Here is a 20,210-nt window from a genome sequence, read left to right on the forward strand (position 1 = left end):
AAGATGAAATCCGAGAAGAGATCTGATCAAAGTTGGGGGGGCAGTGGGAGTGTAGGCTGAGCCTACCTTTCTTTATCAAAGGGAAGCATTCTGGATCTAGGGACCAACTCTGGTTGCTTGAAGGCTGCAGCTTTAGGATTGAGAAAAGGGACTAGATTTGTACCTGATGGATAGCTTTATGGAGGAATAATTTCTAAGAGGTAGGCAGGCTGAGATCATCGTCGGATCTGAAAGAGCTGGGGGAATGCACGGACGTAGACATGCGGTGGGCTCATCTAGAGAATTTAGGAGTGTTTGCAGCAGGTTGGGTGCTTTCAGGGGGTCCTCACTTGGTGTCACCATAGCTTCCCTCCCCCCAACCCGCGGAGAGAAGGAAATCGGCATTGAGTAAGCAGCAGGCCCCGGAGGCTCTGGACGACGGAGGCTGGCGGCTGTGCCAGTGTGGCAGGTGGGGGGCTCCGTGGCTGGAGCCTCCAGCCTGGCTGCCGCTCGGTCAATCCAGGACCAAGTCTGCTTCTGCCACCGACTGGTTCCGTGACCTGAGAAAAGACCCCCCCTCCCTAATCAGGCATTCGTGCCATTGTCTCTTTGATCATATCATCACCTCTGTGATGACAGGGTTGGACTTGGCGGTGGCTAAGGTCTTTCTAGCTCCGAGGGCTGACGTGCAGCAGAGGGAGCCACGTGTGGGATGCTGAGCCGTCAGCTCTCATAGCTCCCCAAACTGACAGGAAGGGATGGGCTAAAGTGATTCGTATGTTCAAATGAGTCATAGTAGGGGGGCTATGAGGAGGGATTCCCTGACTGTAAGATGTGTGATAGTCTGGAATAGCTTGTCGGCGGAGACACAGGGTCTCCGTCCCTGGAGAGGCACGAGTGGAAGGGAGCCCACTCTGTCTGGGCTGGTAATAACCATGGCTGGCATTTGCTGCGTGTCTGTTGTGTCCTAAGCGTTTGCCATGGATTATCTCATGTAGTCCTCACAACGGTCCAATGGGCATAGGTGTTGTTATTCTCCATATTTTACAGTTGAGGAAACTCAGGCACATGGAGGTCCAATAACTTGCCCAACATCACACCTGGGAAGAGAGGGAGCCGGGATTTGAACCCAGGCTGCCTGGCTTGCATTCATGTTAAGTGCATGTCCATCTAACCTGGAGGCGTAGAGGACATTTATGGTAGCTCATGCTTTCAAGTGGAGTTTTTTCTGGAAGTGTGGAGCCCACCGAGCTGCCAGCTCCAGGATGTTTTAAGGCAGGCCCTGAGCAGGAAGAAGGGGGTGGGGGACCACCTGGCAGGGAGTAGAGAGTGCTTGGGAAGAAGGGCAGGGGTGGCGGCAGTTCTGCTTCCGGGTGAGAGGCTGAGGGCTGGGCTTTATTGGCACTGAGGCCCTGAACCCCGAAGAGCCCCCTGGCCCAGGGTGCGTGGGATGCGGGGCCTGAGCAGGAGGGCAGGGGATCTACGGGCCGCACTGACCCGTGCCCGCCTCCAGGCTGAAGAAAGGCACGGCAGCATTGAGGAGCACCTGCGGCAGCTGGAGGGGCAGCTGGAGGAGAAGAACCAGGAGCTGGCGAGGGTGAGGGCACCGGGCTGGGCTCTCGGGCCCCCTCCTTGTCCCCAGGGCAGCCTCCCAGGATGGCGTGTGGACAGGCCTGAGAAGAGTGGGAGCTGGGAGGGGCCTGGCCAGAGACCGAGCCAGAGAGGGGCCACAGGAGGTGGTCCGGGGAGCTGGAGAGAGGGGCTCCTGGAGGACGGACGAGGAAGGGACAGGTGAGGGGGGTGGAACCAGGTGGGAATGGGTGGCCCTGGGGTGACCTGGGACCAGGTGTGCTGGCTCTGCAGGTGCGCCAGCGGGAGAAGATGAACGAGGACCACAACAAGCGGCTGTCAGACACCGTGGACCGGCTGCTCAGCGAGTCCAACGAGCGCCTGCAGCTGCACCTCAAGGAGCGGATGGCAGCCTTGGAGGAGAAGGTGCGGTGGGTGGGGGCCTGGGTGGGGGTGGGGGCTGCCGGAGGGGGCGGGGCGAGGGTGAGGGGACGAGCCGGGTTGCGAGAGAGATTAGTCAGGGGCCGGGCGTGTCTGGGACGCAGACCTGGGGGGACAGACTTGGGGAGCCTGGAGAAGGGAGGAGCAGGAGGGGCGAGGAGGGGTGAGGAGGGGCGGGCTGGCCTGGAGAGGTGGGGCAGGGAGGGGACGGAGTGGAAGAAACCAGGGCGGGGTCCCCAGCTGCCGGCTGTTCTCCCCAGAACACGTTGATCCAGGAGCTGGAGAGCTCCCAACGGCAGATCGAGGAGCAGCACCGTCACAAGGTACCCAGCAGCCGCCAGCCCCGCCAGCCCGGGAGGGCCGGGCCTGCGGTGAGGAGGGGGCACGCCCGTGCTTCTCGCGGCTGCGCTGATACCCAGCACCACGCCAGTCTGTGTACAGACGTGATTTCGCTGATCCTCGCTAGAGCCCTCACGGTGGATGCGTCACCACCCAAAGTAAAGAAGAAACGGAGGCCATAAGCATAGGGCGTAGGGCGGGCAGCAGAGGCAGGGCCCAGGGGAAGATTTGGTGGGGCCTCAAAGCAGGTGACGCAGGAGTCTGGTGATTCCGCGAGGACGTCACTGGCCCTGGCTCAGCCATGTCTGTGAGGTCTGGGCGGGTGCCCCACGCCCCTCTGCTGCCCAGCCTCCATTGCCATGGTGGTGAGGGCTCAGCAGGCCTAGTCCGGTAGAATCCTGACCGAGACAGACCCTCTCCTGGCCCTGCGCCTCTGCCTGCCCGCTGCCGACCCTTCTGCTCACTTTCCAGTTGGATCTCTTCTCTTGGTATCATCTGTGGGCCTGGACGGGGGTCCCTGGCTTTGGACTTTGCAGTACATTCTTCTGCTTCTCCCCAACTCTGCTGTCCTCTTTGTCCCTCTCTCCCCTCTCCGCCCCTCCCTGGCCCCACCCCCACCCCGGGTCTGCCTGGCACAGGGCCGCCTGTCTGAAGAGATTGAGAAGCTGCGCCAAGAGGTGGACCAGCTGAAGGGTCGAGGGGGGCCGTTTGTGGATGGCGTCCACTCCAGGTACTGGAGCGCGGGAGGCTGGGCGTGCTGGGATGGGGTCCTAGATGGACCCTGAGGAAGGAGACTTCCTCCCGCCAAAAGACCGCCCAGGACCTCAGGGTCCTCCTCCTATTCAGGGTGGGACACTGAGGCTCCCAGAACTTGGTCAAAGTCACCTAGCTCACTTGGGCAGTGTAGAAGGAGCACCTGTCCCCTGAGGGACAAGTAAAGAGAGGCAAGTAAAGACAGGGTGCTCCTTCCCCAGTGCCGTGGGACACAGGCCCCGCTTCCTGCTTCCCTGACAGAGGACGTGCCCTGGAGAGGGGTCTGCTGAGTTACATGCTCACCTGTGTCCCACAGACTTGCCCATGGAGAGTGTCTGGTTCAGTCTAGGTCCTTGGAGACACCATCTTTAGGGCTCCGGAGGACGGTTGTTGGAGAGTTAAGGACCACCTAGGTTCAGATGGCAGGCAGTGGGCAGAAAGGCAGCACGAGAGATTGAAGTAAGGCATCCAGAACTTCCACACTGTTGGAAGTTGAGATGTCACGTCATGGTTGTGACCTCCCTTTTGCTGAAAACATTGTGAGAGATGGCGAGTGGTGCTTTTCACCTAATGCTCGAATTAGGTCCATGTTTTAGGGAACTTCTGGATTTTTCTCCACATTTTGTGAAGTAACTGACATTGAACTCAGACCTCAATTCTGCTGCCACTTCTCTGCCCGGAGAGGCAGGGTGAAGATTGAGGATACTAGTAGGTGAAGCCCCTCAAGGTCCATGGCTGCTGGCTGTTTTCTCTCCAAACCAAAGTCTCACGAAAGGGAGGCTTTGAGGTTCCCTTCAGTAATGCTCTTACAATATCGGGGTAATAAGGATCAGTTTCCCCGAAGAGAGGTTACAGGAAAGGTGTCTATGCACATCTGTGTGTGGCGGGGTAGGGCTTGCATTAGGGAAAGGGACCTTGAACCTGAAGAAGAGAAGCCTGTTGGTGTCTGGGGTGGTAGAGACATAAGTACCACCTTCGAGTTCATCAGGAATTATCGTTTGGGACACGACCCATGACTCAGAGTACACCAAGCTGTTTGCCACTGCTTGCTTTCCTTAATGGTTGAGCATTCTTGGCTTTGATCGTAGAAAGACTGGACCCATCATGGAACTGGGACTGAGTTGGAGGAGAGAAGAGGGGGATAAGCAGAAACTCCCCTTTCCCCTCAGCTACCTTAGCCATTGTAGGCTTGTCCTGTTCCTCTGCCCTGGGCCCCTCAAGGGTTCCAAACTGGGAAGGCATCATAGGGAAGAAGTGTCACTAGGGAAGGCTTCCAGACATTCCAGAGCATCATTACTGGGATTCTAAAATCTCCGAGTTGGAATAAACCCCGGGGGCCTCTAAGTGGTTTTTCTAGCCCATGTCTCTGGAGTGTCAGGGCCTCCTGAAGCTTCCTGGGGAAAGGGAGTCTGCCTGGGTTGAATTTCAGCCAGGAACTCAGTCCAGATTATGGGGAAACCCAAGGAAAGTTGCTGGGGAGAAGATGAAGAAACAAAGACCCTCGGGATTAAAAGGACCTTGAGGGACCCTCCCTTGCAAAGTCCCTCAGTGCCAGGAGCTCTCTGGCACCATTCTTGGATGGCCTGAGCGCCGCTGCTTGAATACCTCTCTGATGGAGAGCTCAGCTCTTTTAAAGCCACCAGTTGCATCATAAACCAAATCTTACCGTTCGAAGGTGCTTCTTATATTAAATGGAAAGCCGCTTCCTAGAATGTTCTCCCCTGGATCATTCTGATCCCTGGGGCACCAGAGAATAAATCGAATCTCTTGTTTACACGGCAGCCCTTAAACCATTTACAGTAGCTTTCTGCCAGCTAAGACTTCTCTTTGCCAAGCCAAAGATCCCTTAACTCTTTGGGCCCCAGTGGGTGGGAGCTGGGCCCTCAGTCCTCAGGGCTGGTCTTCTCTGCCCTGAACCACTCAAGGTCGCACACGGGCAGCGCAGCGGACGTGCGGCTCTCCCTGAGCACAACCACCCACGCGCCCTCAGGCCTGCACCGCCGCTACTCAGCACTGCGGGAGGAGTCTGCCAAGGTGAGGGATGGAGGGGTGAGTGTGGAGGGGTCTCCCCAGGGAGTGTGGGGTCAGTTCGGCCGCGTGCCTGGCTCCAGTTTCACAGACGGCTGGCGTGTGGTGCAAATCCTCCCCCTCCCGTCCCCCCTGTGTGGACAACAGCTGCAGCCCTGGGGTTGGGGCCATTGTTAGCTGCGACAGCTGTGCCCCCTCGCCTTGGCCTCCTGGTGGGCAAGTGGTCGGGGCTGGCGGGCGGCCAGCCAGTCCCTGAGGCCCTACTGAAGCGTGTGCACGTGCGCCTGGGGGTGTAGGCGTGTGTTTCTGGTGGTCAGAGTGGGAGACGCAGGGGTGAGATGGGATTGGACAGCTTCCTAGAACAAAAGCTGTGGTTTATGGGGGAGAGGAGGGAGGGTTGGCAGGGTTAAGTGGCCCTGGAGATGGCACCTGAAGTTTTCTGAGAAGCAGCTTTGCATTCCTGCTGAGACTGCCTGGGGGGCTAGAAGGGGCAGCGGAAAAGAAAGGGGCAGAAAAGGACTGACCTTGTCTTTTATTCCGTCCTAGCCCTGTAACTGTTAAGCATGCTCTGCCCTGAACCCAGGCCTTCTGCATGCTCTAAAGCACTACAAGACATGGGTAGAGAAGGAGGGAACTCCTAGTCTGACGCGGAGGCTTCATCTCTGCCCTTAGGAAAGCCCTCGTCTGATGGGGTCACAGTCTGAAGGCATCTCTTTCTCCCCTCACCCTTTTCTCTTGCTGTTGATAAGAACACAGCAGGTGCCCAGGAACTGGAAAAGAGCCCTAACGGGAACTTGAGGGTCTGGGTCCTAGAGGATGGGGTTAGAGCACCTCTCTATCCCTGGCCCTCCTGCTCTTCTGGCTTGCTCAGCCCACTTCTGTTTTCTTTCCTCTTCTGGGCCTTTGTCTGCTGGAGAGATTTGTAGGGTGACTTCTGGGACCACCACCGCTCAGGGTTGGCTACAGGGTCCTGTGATGTGCTGAAACTCTGGGAGACACGAGACAGACAGGACTGCTTGGCTTCTCTTGTCCCCTGGATCTAGTTACTCTGAGAGTTTGTATTCAGAGAAAGGGATAGCCTTTATATAGTGCTTACTTTGTGCCAGATGCCATGCTAAGTGCTTTCCATGCATGCCCTCACTCTGTTCTCACGATTACCTACAACGTAGGTAGGTACTATTACCATCCCCGTTTTACAGATGAAGAAACTGAGGCACAGCGAGGTTAAACAACTTTACTACCGTTGCACAGCTAACAATCAGGTTTCAAAGCAAGGCAGTCTCTCTCCGGAATCTGTTCCTAGCCACTCTGCTCCCTGGCTCCTTGAACTGGGGCAGCATTTCTTAGACTCTAATGGGCTAATAAATCACCTGGGAAACTGGTTAAAATGCAGATTTGGAATCATTAGGTCTGGAATGGGGCCTGACATCTTGCGCTTCTAACGTCTGGCACCGCCACGAGCTGCCAGTGCTGCTGGGATTGGTGGGGAGGGTCCCGCTCCTCGGCTGCCTGGTGTGTCTTACTACTGCTCTTCTCCCCTCCTTTGCTAAGGACTGGGAGCCCTCTCCACTGCCTGGGGTGCTGGCCCCCACAGCCGCCCCTGCCTTTGACAGTGACCCCGAGATCTCTGACGTGGATGAGGATGAGCCAGGGGGTCTGGTGGGCTCTGTGGATGTTGTCTCCCCCAGCGGCCACTCGGATGCCCAGACTCTGGCCATGATGCTGCAGGAACAGCTGGATGCCATCAACGAGGAGATCAGGTTCGGGCAGGGGCAGAGGGCCTGGGAGGTGCCTTGAAGGAGAGGGGCCCCTTTAGGTTCGGGCACTACAGGACAAATTCCACGTGTGTCTGCTTGCCTTTTCTCGCGGCACCTCTGAGTGCTCAGTCTAGGGATTCTGTGCGGGGCATCTGGCTCCATACCAGACGGAGAGGGGTGAGACCTCAGCCTGATGTCTCGGGCTTCATTTCCTCTCCTGGGACTGGGGAGGCTGTGTTCCCGCAGCTCCTGCAGCGGAGACCGGAGCTCCCCCTGACTCAGGGGGAGAACTTCGTAAATGCTCCTGTCAGTCTTACCGCAGTCTGTGGGGGGAGGCAGCATTATTTCCATTGTCCAGACAAAGGAACAGAAACCAGAGAGGTTAAGGAATTTGCCCGAAGCCACACAGTAAGTGGCAGGGTCAGGATTCAAACTCAGGTCTGCACTCAATGTATTGTAGCATTCCTTCCATCCCTAATGAGGCATGACGCAGAAACCAATGGCAGGGAAAGCGATCAAGACCTGTACTTTACCCTGCCTTTGTAGGAGGTTTACAAATGTTTATGACCAGCGGCAAGGAAAACCTGAGCCAGAATACATCAGAGCTTTGCAGGGCTATAGGGGGCATCTGGTTCCATGGTTCCCATACTTTTGGATTTTACAGACCAGTTAGAAAGGAAACGTATTTCTCTCTCTCTCTTTTTTTTTTTTAAAGATTTTATTTATTTATTTGACAGAGATAGAGATAGCCAGCGAGAGAGGGAACACAAGCAGGGGGAGTGGGAGAGGAAGAAGCAGGCTCATAGCAGAGGAGCCTGATGTGGGGCTCGATCCCATAATGCCAGGATCATGCCCTGAGCCGAAGGCAGACGCTCAACCGCTGTGCCACCCAGGCACCCCCCCACACACACAGGAGAGAAGGGTATTAACATAGGGCTGCCAACTTTTATTCTGCAAAGGAAAACATGAAAGGTAACTACTGTCTCCTATCATAACTGTTCTAGAAAAGAAAGGGCATTTTAACAGCCCTCACATTGGAAAGACATATTCTCAGAGAAAAGACAAGTCCGGCTCCTAATGGACAGTTGGCCTTGTCACATCAGCACATGCGTGTGTGCGCCTGAGTGTGAGGGTGCATACACACGTGCCTCTCTGAGCTCCCCGCCCCCCAGAATTATCATGGGTTTTCTCATTTTTCTGTGGAACAGGGAAAACTCCATCAGGGGTCAACGTCAGTTAAAGGACCTGGGTTTGGGGACTGCTGATTTGGACCCCTCTTGACTTTGGGCAGAGGGGGAAAACGAGGCCCGGGAGTCTGACTCCAGGTGGCCCGCGTAGTCAGTGGTAGGTCCAGAGTTCTGCCTTCCAGGATGGTTCGTCTCCCACTGACTAAATGCCTCCTTTCCCAGCAACTGCTTTTGCTGAGCTGGGGAGTTCTGTTACATGAAATCAGCTAACAAGACAGAGAGAGAAATGTTTCTGAGCTGCAGTGGGAAGACCGAGCTGTGTCCGCGAGGCCTTGCACGTCCCATCGAGGCCAGAAGCAGTGCGGGGTCCCCCTGGGCATTGCCTGCTGCCTGGGGTCCCGGGGTGGGGAGAGTGGTGCCGGCACCCGCCTCCTGCTGGGCCTTGCTGGGGCCAACATAAGGTCTGGTTTTGCCTCCCTCCCAGGATGATCCAGGAAGAGAAGGAGTCCACGGAGCTGCGTGCTGAGGAGATCGAGACTCGTGTGACCAGTGGCAGCATGGAGGCCCTCAACCTGACCCAGCTGCGCAAACGCGGTTCCATCCCCACCTCTCTGACGGCCCTGTCCCTGGCCAGTGCGTCGCCTCCACTCAGCGGCCGCTCCACGCCTAAGCTTACCTCCCGCAGTGCTGCCCAGGACCTGGACCGAATGGGGGTCATGACCCTGGTGAGAGTCTTGGGGCAGTTGATGAACGGCCCTCGTCAGCTCTGGGCTCCGCTTTGGGGGCTGGCTGAGGGTTGCTGCGAAGGCTTGGGAGGGCTCACTCTTCCTCAGCTGGGCCTGGCATCCTCTTCCCAGCACGTCAGGCCTCCAACAAGCCCTTCTGGGATTGGCAAGGGCCTGTCATGTCTTCCTCAACCCTCTCTCTTGAATAAGCACGGCATGCTTAAGAAACTCACCTCCTGCCCCTACCTCTCCCTGTCTTCCAGAGGTAGCCCTGACTTCTTTTTCCAGGCCAGCATTTTTTCTGCTGTGGTATTCTCTCCAGGCCTCCAATGTGAGGCACTGAATCCTATCTTCTCCTAAGACCACCGGGCTCCCCTTGGGGTTGACTTTCGGGCATCTGGAGGGTGACTCTGAGCTCACCCTTCACTCTCTCTTCCAGCCCAGTGACTTAAGAAAGCATAGGAGGAAGCTGCTGGTGAGTGCTGCCCAATGACCCAGGTACTAACGGGTGAATCCTCCCAGGCCCTTCCCTTTTGGCTTCTCTTCCCTGGGCCCTTGAGTTGGAGTCTGGGCTCAGAGACACCCCCAGGCTTCCCACTGCATTTCTCCGAACTCCTGTGCCTCGTCTGGGCTGGGTAGGCAGGCCCCAGATCTCTCCCTCTATCCCCTGACGGCTCCACTGTCTGTTCAGTCGCCAGTGTCTCGGGAAGAGAACCGAGAGGATAAAGCCACCATAAAATGTGAGACTTCTCCTCCTTCCTCACCCAGGACGCTGCGGCTAGAGAAGCTTGGCCATCCAGCCCTGAGCCAGGAAGAAGGCAAAAGGTAAGTGGCACAGGCCCCACCTTGAGTCCCTCTACCTCCAACGTCATCTCATCCCTCCCCCGCCTCTGGAGGGACAGAGTCTCACCTGTCTGGGTGTCTGAACATGTCACTTCTCTGAAACACCGTCAGGGAAGGACATTCCCATGCCTCCTTTGGTCACCGGCTCTGATCATACCCCTCCCCCCATCTCTGACACTTACTGTAAGTTCTTCCTGAGGTCTCACTTCCAGGTGTCCTGTTATAATGAAAGCATGTTTCTTTTCATTCCACCCCCGCCGGCTGTCATCCCGTAGTGCTTTGGAGGATCAAGGCAGCAACCCGAGCAGCAGCAACAGCAGCCAGGACTCCTTGCACAAGGGCGCCAAGCGCAAGGGCATCAAGTCGTCCATCGGCCGCCTGTTTGGGAAGAAGGAGAAGGGCCGGCTAATCCAGCTGAGCCGGGATGGAGCCACGGGCCATGGTGTCTGTCCACTTCCTAGCGAATGGGTGCAAGTAGAGGGCCCAGAGCAGGAGGGAGTCCTGGGATCCAGCCTTCCCCGCCTGCCTCCCAGGGGCCAGTGGGTGGAAGCCATAGTCAGGCCGATTTTGGCTCCGGAGAGGAGAGGCAGTGGTTCTGGGTTAAAGCTGTGGCACAGTGCCACGGGCTGTCTCAGGTGCCACGGGCTCCCGCCACGAGGAGCGTCAGGCTGCAGGTGGGTGGTGATTCACTTAGAATCCTGTGGAAGCGACTCCTGTACCGAGCAAGAGGTTGGCCCTCTGAGGTTTCTTGCAGTTTCGAGGTTTTTCTGAGGTACTGTGCTCCGGACCTTCAGGAGGAATCTCTGGGTTCTTTCTGGAGGAGAGTCAGTTCTTGATTAGAACTTATTTCTAGCACATCTGGCCTCCGGGACGCAGCATACCATAATGCCTATTGATGGCTTCATAGATAGTATATTCATGTAAATGCTTGGGCTGCAGTAGCATTACCACTGCTGTGTGTGCTTGGCACCTGGTGGGCACGCAATAAATGTCAGCCGTGTTCATCCTCCTTCCCCCATTCCTGCTTTCCTTTCCTTCCTCCCCTCCCTTCCTCCTCTTTCCCTCATCTATTCAGCCATTTGTTCAACAGACATTTATTGAGTAACTACTGTATACAAGGTGTGTGTTGGGTGTTGGAACAATAGGTCATTCCCTCAAGGAGCTCAGTGTCTCAGGGAAAGGAAAAAAAAATAGAGATGATTCCAGAACAGTAATGATAGCAACATGCTTCAGGTGTTTCTGGAACGCAGAACTCAGTCATGGAGTGTTAGGGATGCCAGCAGTGGCTTCCTCTGCCAGGCAGCAGCTGGGCTGAAGCCGGAAGGCTAAGTAAGAAATAGCCAAACCAAGAAGAGTTGTGCGTGAGGGGCCTGAGGATCTGGGAGAGGCAGGCTCTGGGTGCAGGAGCTCTGTATGCAGTGAGTCTATTCAGAGTGGGGGAGAAAGAGGGTGGGAGGCGTGGAGGAGGTGGCTGTGGACCCGAGGCTGGGGTCAGCTCAGAAGGGCCTTGAGAAATTCTCCCCAGGCAGCGGGAGCCTTGACAACCGGTGCAGGGGGGAGGGCCTGATCAACGGGAAGAAAGGAACCTTTGACCCCAAAGGCATAATTAGACCTTCTGCACCTCGGAGAAGGTGTGAATCAGAAGCTAGCTAGCCAAGTGAGGAGGAGGAGGGAAGGCAGGCACCTCTCGCCTGGGTGGGGAATGAGGAGCAGCCCCCTGCCCCCAGCCCCCAGCCCCCAGCGGTGCAGGGAGTGGTGGAGCTGGCACAGATGGGGCTGGGAGGGAGCTGAGAAGGTCTGGTCTGTGGAAGAGGTATTCTGTGGGAAGGATTTTCTACGCTTCCTGCACCACAGCGGCGCCTAACCCCAAGACAGCATCTCACCTCGTTTTCTGGAATGCCCACACCTACTGCCAGCTGCACGGTGCCGAGTGACCGGAACTTAATGAGTTCTAAGATGTGGCGCCGCCATGAACTCCTATGGGGGTGTGGCGTCCGTTCAGGAGACCCTTAAGAGAAGACGACCGGGTTGGGAATGTTTCCTCGTGTGGTTCGTGTGCGTGTGCTCCCTGAGAAAGAGGCCGAGGCCATGTCTCTCGGTGTGCCCATCTTTGCACCCCAGCTGGGTCAGGGTAACCCTCTCTGGCCCAGGGCCCACTCACAACTGGCTCTCCAGGTTTCCTTTGCACCTTGGTTTGGAGGACAGCTATGTTCTGTCTAGGACTCTGCTGCTGGATGGGTAGGACAACCTCGGTCCATCTGGTTGGAAAATGCTTCCAGGGCTGAGGCTCCCCGGGGGAGACTCTCTGGGCTGGGTGACCGGTTTGATGCTGCTGTGGGGCCGCCTGGATGTAGGGACAATGAGCCGAGGTTCCAGGAAGAGTGGACGGTCTCATCAGGCCTCCTGGGTTGTTAAACACTGTGGAGCCTCCTGTGGGCCTGCTCTCCAATCCTTGTCCAGGCGAAGGGAGGAGGAGAGGGCCTGGCTCACATGCTGTCTCTTCCCTTCTAGTTCTGCTAACAGACTCCGAGCTTGGTCTGCAGGAGCCCATGGTGCCTGCCAAGCTGGGGACCCAGGCAGAGAAGGACCGGCGGCTGAAGAAGAAGTAAGAGCCACAGGCCAGGCGCTGCCAGGGGTCCACCCAACCCCTCGTCCACTGTCCTTCCCTTGGCCTGCCGTGGGACTGCACGTTTCTAGGTGCCATGGGAATGAGCTCAGGCAGCCAGAGCTGGAGCAGGGCCCTTTCTGAACTGAGTTGGCCTGGTCTGCCTAGGCACAGCAGGGACTGAGAGGTGGTTCTTGAGATGACCCAAGAGAGAAGGAGGCTGGGGGGCTGTGAGAAGGTGACCCAGGACCTATGGGTCTCTGGCAGAGCAGACTGAAATGTCTATGGGTCAGGCCATGTGCAAACAAAGTCAGAGACCCTTGCCCTCTGGGGATGAAGAGGAGTCCTGCCCCATGTCTTGGCATCATACCGCTTCAGGCACGGAGTAGGGGTGGCAGTCCAGTGGTGGGGAGTCGGGTTGTGGGAGTCCCACTTAGCACAGTCCGTGGTCCCAGGAGTAAGCAGGGTTGGGAGAAAAGGAGACTAGTGAGTCTATTGTTCCTCTTCCCATAAGACACCAGCTGCTTGAAGATGCCCGCAGAAAAGGAATGCCTTTTGCCCAGTGGGATGGCCCTACTGTGGTCTCCTGGCTGGAGGTAAGCCTAGGCAAAGGCAGTCTACTCAGGGGACTGGTGGGAAGGATGTGCAGGGTGGGAAGTGCAGGGTGGGATGAGGGTAGGTAGAGGGGTAGTGTCCCTGGAACTTTCCCAGCCTGTTTCTCTCCTGCCAAGTACACGCGTGGCATGCCTAGCATTTAGCCCCGCTCCCTTCCCCAGCAAATGCATGTACCAGTTACTGTGGAGGGCAGAACTGATGTTACTTACCGCTGATGCCTCACGGGTAGCTTGGTTTGGGTGAGGGGAACTAAGCATCACCGAGCCATAAGGCTTTCACAGGCAATTTGACACCCCCGGTAGGCTATCCCCAGGAGCTAATCACCCATGTGATGTTGGGAAAATCCCCTCACATCCTCAGGCCTTAGATTTTCCTTCTGTAAAATGGGAAAGCGAGGCATTTGGTGGTTGTCATCTCTATATTTCTGAATTCTGCTCTGCGTTTGCTCTTTTGAGACCATGCATGAGGCCTGGCCCTTGCTCGTTGATATTGTCAAGCTCTTGGCGGCGAGGCCCAGATCTTGGGGAAGGGGCTGAACTTACCTCCTGTGCCCGTATCTGCAGCTCTGGGTGGGGATGCCTGCCTGGTACGTGGCAGCCTGCCGGGCCAACGTCAAGAGCGGTGCCATCATGTCGGCCCTGTCGGACACAGAGATCCAGCGTGAGATCGGCATCAGCAACGCCCTGCACCGGCTCAAGCTCCGGCTGGCCATCCAGGAGATGGTGTCGCTGACCAGCCCCTCCGCCCCGCCCACCTCCAGGACTGTGAGTGCCCTCTCCCTCACCCACGACATTTTCCGAAGTCCTGGAATAGTATTTGCAGTTTTCCATTGGTCTTTGGGAAGATGGTAGTGTGGATTCCTGCCCCTTCCAGTCCCTCAAAGGGCTCCACCTGCTCTCCAGGAGGGGCTGACATTGATTCCAGGAGGACTCTAGAAGCCTCGTTTCCTGCCTTCACATACCACCAGTGGGCCCCATCTCCCTATCCCTACACTGCCAACAATGGCAGATCTCCGGGCAGAGTTTCCAAGGACAGGGCTTCTGGGGGTTCTCTGTTGTTGCCAGACTCTGCGAGGCAAGGAGTAGGGCATTTGTGACTTCTGTCCTCGTCCTCCAACCTCTCCATCAGAATGTAGACTAGTCCATGGACCCTCTGGGTAAAATCTTTCACTGCCATCCATCTCTTTGATGGGGATCAGCCCATGTTCCAGATCTGCACCATTCATTCATACTCATTCAGGAAACATTTGTTGAGCATTTCTAGGTGCCAGGCACTGTGCTGAGCAGTGCGCCTACAGTGATACGGGGAGCTGCTCAGAGCACAGTATGCAGGGCTCGGGGCTGGGCCTGTGGGAGGACTCGGGGGAAGGGATGTTTGTCCTTGTCCTTGGGGTTCTTAGCCTCAAGGGAATCTTGGGGACCCACACGCAGGACCAGCTAGGTTTCCTCTGTGCCTACAGTCTTCCGGGAATGTCTGGGTCACCCATGAAGAGATGGAAACTCTGGCAACACCCACTAAAACAGTGAGTCTGGCCCTGGGTCTTGGGCCTGGGGTTGGGACTGATGACCCCCATGAGGATGAGGGGAAGGTGGTGGGAAGTCAGAGGGGGTTGCAGTCGGTCTCATATGAGATTGGTATCCCTGATGTGTTGGGTTCTGTTCTCAGGATGGTGGGTTGGTGGGAAAGGAGTGGGAACGAGGACAGTCTGTGTGTGCTGGGGGATCCGTCTCAGGGGGTCCCGAGCTCACCCTAGGCCACTGGTGTGCTGCAGTGGAGAAGAGCTGGCCTTGGGAGTGGGGAGTACTTTGCCCTGCTCTGGGCCTGAAGCCATGGAGTCCTTGCCCTTGTGCTTGAGGCTTGGTGGCGGACCAGGGTATGGGAGAGCCTGGCCCCTTGGGGGGCTCCCAGCCAAGCCTGCGAGGTGTGGGAGTGTGTTTTTGCCACACACACATGTGCTCCCCCCTCAGTGCAAACACAGACACACGCACCAGCCTTGTGTTCTCTCTTGACCATCCCAACAAGCTCTCCCTAGTCACCCTCCCAGCCACTGGGGTGTCTGCTCCCTCTGCTTGATGGGGCCTGGGGTGGGTGCTTCCAGGTTTCTTGACTTTGCCTGTTTCCCCTGACACGCTGCACTCGTTCCTGCTAGGACAGTGAGGAGGGCAGCTGGGCTCAGGTAAGACCCCCTGCTCTGTCTAGAACCACCTCTCAGGAGTTCGGGACAGTATTTTCCCAATGGGCTCTCTGTCCAACAGGACTTCCTGTCTATTTATGTTCCTCTATTTATGTTCCTCAGTCTATTTATGTTCCTCTTCCCATGAAAAGCCCTGGATGGGTTTTCTCCTCCCATTGAAGCCCCCTTCCTCCTCATTCCCCTCTAGCTACTTGTTCTGGTTTCTCAGGATGGCAGATGGGGAGCCCTAGAGGGCTGTGCCCCCAGCACACCTACCTCCCCCCTCTCTTCCCAGTAATAATGAGACTGAGATTGGTACGAATCCTCTTCCTCACCCCATCCCTCTCAGGGGTCACCCCTGGTGAGCTGGGCAAAGACCTTTTACTCATTCACTTAGTGGGCAAATATTTATTGCACAGCTCCTAGGTATCAGGCCTTTCTAGGCTCTCTGGATACAGAAGTGGACAAACTAAGCGCTCTCCCTTATATTCTAGGGGCGAGACAGGCAGTAAACACGTAAACACATCCATGACCGCTATGTCATGTGGCTCTAAGTGCCGTGGAGCCGCACTGTGGGTTCTTCTAGGGAAACCCAACCAGGTCCCAGACAGATTAGTCATAGTATTTTTACACAGTGAAAGCTTCAGCAGAGGAAATGGATGAAATTTAGAAATATTAAGTGCAAAATCTAAGCCCAAAAGATTCATAAAATTTTATACTAAAACTCAAAAACAAGAAAACTTAATAATATATTTTTTAGAGGACTACACATTGGTGATTCTAAAAACTGTAAAAACATCTTTTCCAGAAAGGGCCTGATAGCACACTCAGCATAACGGTTACCTGTGGAGGGGCAGCAGGGGATGGGACGGGGAAGGCGAGCGTGGGGCCGACACAGCCATGGGATGGCGTGGTTGGTGTCCATCGACGTTAACTTCCTCTTCGTGCTTAATAACAAACCTATGCCACATTTATTTTAATATGTATAATGATTTTGTTTTAAAAGATAAAATCAGTGCTTCAGTCTAAAAAAAATGAAGTAGGGTAAGGAACCAGAGTGACAGAGGGGTGCTGTTTCTACAGTGTTTCTAAGGATAGGTGGCCAGAGAAGTCCCTGCTGTTGGCAGGAGGTGACAACAGAGTGGGTGGAGGGGTGGGAGGGGTGCGTAGGGGGGATGGCCAGGGGTACGCGGAGTGGGGTGGCCGGAAGTGTGGGGGGGCAGGTGGGGGAGTGCACGTAGGGGAGTGCAGCCAGGGTTGTGTGTAGGGGGGTCAGGCAGGGGGGGGGAGTCCACGTAGGGGGGTGCGACGAAGGGTATGTGTGTATGGAAGTGCAGGTGGGGGGTGTGAGTAGCGGGGTGCGGCGGGGGGGGCTGCGTGAGGGGGTTTGGCCGGGGGTGTGCGTAGGGTGCTAGAAAAAGCTGCAAACAGGGCCCTGTAAATTCCTGGAGTGGACGCCAGAGCTTAGAGTGCTGAGAGCTTCAGGTGCAGGCCGTCACCTGCGGCTTTTGACTTCTTCAGTCCGTCTGTAACTCTCTGATAGATGTGGGGGGCCAGTTTCCCAAGTGAGTTTTTTTCCCCCCTACTCTGCAGTCCTCTGTAACTCGGCCTGTCCCCTGGGCTCAGTGGGCTTGAGGCCGGCGGAGAACCAGGAAGGCAGGTCGGCCACACAACACCACAAATGCATTCCTGAGTCGACAGGAAGGACTTCGTATTATCTGCTGCCTGGATAGTTGCTTCTGTTCATTAGTGTAGATAATTGATCCGTGAGTGGAACCATATCATTCTGAGATCTTAAAAAGTGCCATTTAAAACCCCCACCTCCTACCACGCCCAGCTTCTTAGTGAAACTCAGCTGCCACGGCGGATGGAGGGATGTTTCTCTCCACCGGATATGCCAGCTGCAGCCGGCTGGCCCTGCCTGCCCCCCTATGGCCGCTCTCCCTTGTTCCCGCAGACCCTGGCCTATGGGGACATGAATCACGAGTGGATTGGGAACGAATGGCTGCCCAGCCTGGGGCTCCCCCAGTACCGCAGCTACTTCATGGAGTGCCTGGTGGACGCTCGCATGCTGGACCACCTCACCAAGAAGGACCTGCGGGTGCACTTGAAGATGGTGGACAGTTTCCACCGGTGAGCAAGGCTGGAGCGCGCCGCGGGTCTCCCCCAGCCCTGGGGCTCCGTCTGCACCAATACAGGTGCCGCCGGCTGCTTGTGTGGCCCCTGTGGGCGCTAACGGGTCTCCCCCTTGCGAAAGCCGGAGCCTCGTCTCATCCTGCATTTTGGGGGAGGATTCGGCCCTCTCACCTCCAGCCCTTAAGACTCAGAAAGTCATTCTTCCTTAGCTTCACATTCTTGGAGATTTCCCTGCTAGGTCTGCATTTCGTGTCTTTGCCTTTGGGCTTGCTGAAGTTTCTCTCTTTACCCTGGGAAGCCTTAAACGGAAACCAGTGTCCCGTTTCGGTGTCTAATTCCTTCCAAGTTGAGAGGAAAGGTCTTTCTGGGCCCTTGTCCTGCCTCCATCGCAGATCTGAGCCGCTCAGCTTTGAACCCACGCCCTTCGGTACAGGATGCCATCCAAGTGTCTCCTCCCCCTTGCTGAAAAGGTCTTCTGTTCCCACGTGTCTGCCGCGGAGGTCTCCAACTGGCAGCCCGTGGGCAGAATTTGGCCCCACAATTGTGTTTTGTTTGGCTGACACGGTATTTTAAAGATTATGAATTTTGTTGCCAGTATTTAAACACTAGGAAATTTTACACAAAATTCTGGGTGTCTGGCTTCTCTTAAAAAACTTGGAAGATCTGTTGACACATTGCAGCATGGAGACAGCCAGCTGGAGCTGGTGGCGTCCGCCTCCTACGACAGGTGGGCACAGTCTCCAGATCCCGGAGCTTCACTCACTGTGTTATCTGCTTGACTGCAGGAGGCACTTGGGCTGGGGGGCAGGGTGGGTGGTCACATTCCAGGGGTCAACAGTCCTTAGGGAGGCTTTTTAACATCTAGCTTCAAATCACACAGGCTGCTGTTTGAGCCAGGTTCTTTGTCTTTTTTACCTTTAATGTCCACGGGTCGCCCTGCAGGAGATGCCCTGCAGGAGATGTATGACCCCATCTCCCATATTTTGAGTGCCACTGAGCTGGAAAGTGGCACAGCTGGCGTTCAGACCCAGGAGAATGAGAGGATAGTGTGACGAATGTTGGGGCTGGGCATGTGTAGCTTTTCAAGGTTCTCTTGGGGCTCTGCGGACGTCTCTTGGTCTCTGTGACTCATAAACCACAGAAGGTTCAATTTGGAAGGGATCTAGCTAGCTTCCCCATTTTTATGGGGGAGGAAACTGAGGCACAGGAAGGAGCATCAGGGATGGCAGCCCAGTGCACGTCTCCTGACCGGAGTCCAGCCCTGTTGCCACCACAGCGCAGAGCCTGTGATGCTGGAACTCCCTACTCTGACCTCCCTCGGCAATCCCCCACCCCTTCCCAGGGCTGAAAGGGAATCTTTTGTCTCTGTCCTGGAGGCTGCCAGGCCTGGCTGCACCTGTCCCCTCCTCAGCGATTGATAGGCTGGGGAGGGAAGGGCTACGCCCCTGCCAAGCTGGGATGTGCCTGGTTGGCAAGGGGAATCAGTCAGCTGGCCCCACCCCGCATTCTGGAGGTCCTCCTGGTGACCCTCTGCTCAGGCCCGAGGAGAGTCTCAGCCTGCACCAGATTCAGTTCCAGATTCAGTTCGAAGCCTGGAGTGTCTCAGGGTTTCTGAAGCATTTCCCTGTTGCTTACCCCAACTACATATACACCTGCTTTTATTCCACATAACATTTCACAAGCATGCCCTTATGTCTTTAAAAATTCTTTTAAATCATAATTTTTTATGGCAAAAGATATTTAAAAACCCTCCTTTTAGTGAGGAAAACAAGCCCAACAGAGACCGAGTGCCACCAGGTCACTCAGCCGGGTGGTTATGGAATGGGGCCAATATCTTTCGTTCTCGACATCGAACTCCAAGCTCTTTTCCTTGGGGCATCGTGTCCTCTCGAGCGGCTCTCCTAGAGAACCAGCTGTTTGACAGGAGAACCCGCACACACAGTGATTGGCAATGTCCTCCTGATGGTGGTACCATTGCTGCGTGCCTGGAGGCCCGGGTGCTCCAGGGGCTCGGGCGAGCCCTTCCATGCGTGATCACCTGTGATGCTCATGGCAGCCCTGCAGGGGAGGGCTGGCCTCATCTCCAGGGGCTGAGGGCCGCCAGCCTGGGAAGTGGCACAGCTGCCGTTCAGACCCGGGTTGTCTGATTTAAATTTCTGCTATGCTACGCAACAGCTTTGAAAGACCTAGGAACTGGACAGAATATGATAGCAAGTGAGATCAAAAGTAGACAGGAGGCCTTTCCAGTCAGGAGGTGTGTGTGGTCCTGCCGCCTCCAGCGGACCAAGGCTTAAACCAGTGGCTTGAGCAATGACTCGTTGCCTTGGGCCAGAAAAGAGTTCCTAGAAGTGGTGTCTGTGAGCTGTGAGGGATTGTTCTAGGAAGCAGGGCTGCCTGGGTAGAGCTGAGGGGAGAGAAGGAGGGAGCAGGCAGCATAATTTGATTTCACAAGGCAATGGCCTCAATAATAGAGTTGGGAGGGAATGTCTATTCCTGCATTTGATAGATGACAAAACCCAGAGAGGCTGAATGACAAGCAACGTTCAAGTGAAGGAAGAACGCTCTAATGAAAGGTGGGATGAGCTGTCTCGAGAGGTAGTGAGCTCCCTGTCTCAGAGGGGCTGCGCACAGGCGCTCACACTGCTCAGAAGGATGTTACACAGGGGACGCCTGCATGAGATGGGAGCTTGGACTGGTGGCCCATGGGGTCCCCTCTAACCTGCAGATTCTGTGGTTCTTGGCCTGGCTTGTTATTATTTATTGAATGCTTAATCTGCACCTGGTACTGTTTAAGTACTTTTAGTGCTTTCTATGAACCACTTCATTTCATTCATTAAGCATTTATGGTGTTTACTATGTGCCGTGCACTATTCTAGAGGTTTGAGGTGTATCAGTGAACAAAGCAAAGTTGCCCTCATGGAGTTTACATTCTAACTGGGAGAGACAGACAAGGAACTATCTATCTATCTATCTATCTATCTATCTATCTATCTATCTATCTATCAATCTATCTATCTATCTATCCATCCATCTATTCATTCATCCATCTATCTATCTAAC

At 55.6% G+C, this 20,210-nt stretch overlaps 1 protein-coding gene across 1 annotated transcript in view; it reads left to right on the plus strand.

Moving 5' to 3' along the window:
• Positions 1-20,210, plus strand: part of PPFIA4 (PTPRF interacting protein alpha 4) — a 49,661-nt gene that overhangs the window by 19,056 nt on the left and 10,395 nt on the right. Inside the window, exons 10-24 of the mRNA XM_040636480.1 lie at positions 1,493-1,576; positions 1,843-1,974; positions 2,250-2,312; positions 2,967-3,058; positions 5,007-5,115; positions 6,661-6,869; positions 8,538-8,778; positions 9,218-9,253; positions 9,470-9,603; positions 9,897-10,063; positions 12,133-12,226; positions 12,741-12,822; positions 13,405-13,605; positions 14,301-14,363; positions 16,972-17,147. Of these exons, the coding sequence (XP_040492414.1) occupies positions 1,493-1,576; positions 1,843-1,974; positions 2,250-2,312; positions 2,967-3,058; positions 5,007-5,115; positions 6,661-6,869; positions 8,538-8,778; positions 9,218-9,253; positions 9,470-9,603; positions 9,897-10,063; positions 12,133-12,226; positions 12,741-12,822; positions 13,405-13,605; positions 14,301-14,363; positions 16,972-17,147 (1,883 nt within the window). The remainder of the gene's footprint in view (positions 1-1,492; positions 1,577-1,842; positions 1,975-2,249; positions 2,313-2,966; positions 3,059-5,006; positions 5,116-6,660; positions 6,870-8,537; positions 8,779-9,217; positions 9,254-9,469; positions 9,604-9,896; positions 10,064-12,132; positions 12,227-12,740; positions 12,823-13,404; positions 13,606-14,300; positions 14,364-16,971; positions 17,148-20,210) is intronic.

This window comes from Ursus maritimus, unplaced genomic scaffold, assembly GCF_017311325.1.
Source record: "Ursus maritimus isolate PB19 unplaced genomic scaffold, ASM1731132v1 scaffold_2, whole genome shotgun sequence".
NCBI classification, from domain to species: domain Eukaryota; kingdom Metazoa; phylum Chordata; class Mammalia; order Carnivora; family Ursidae; genus Ursus; species Ursus maritimus.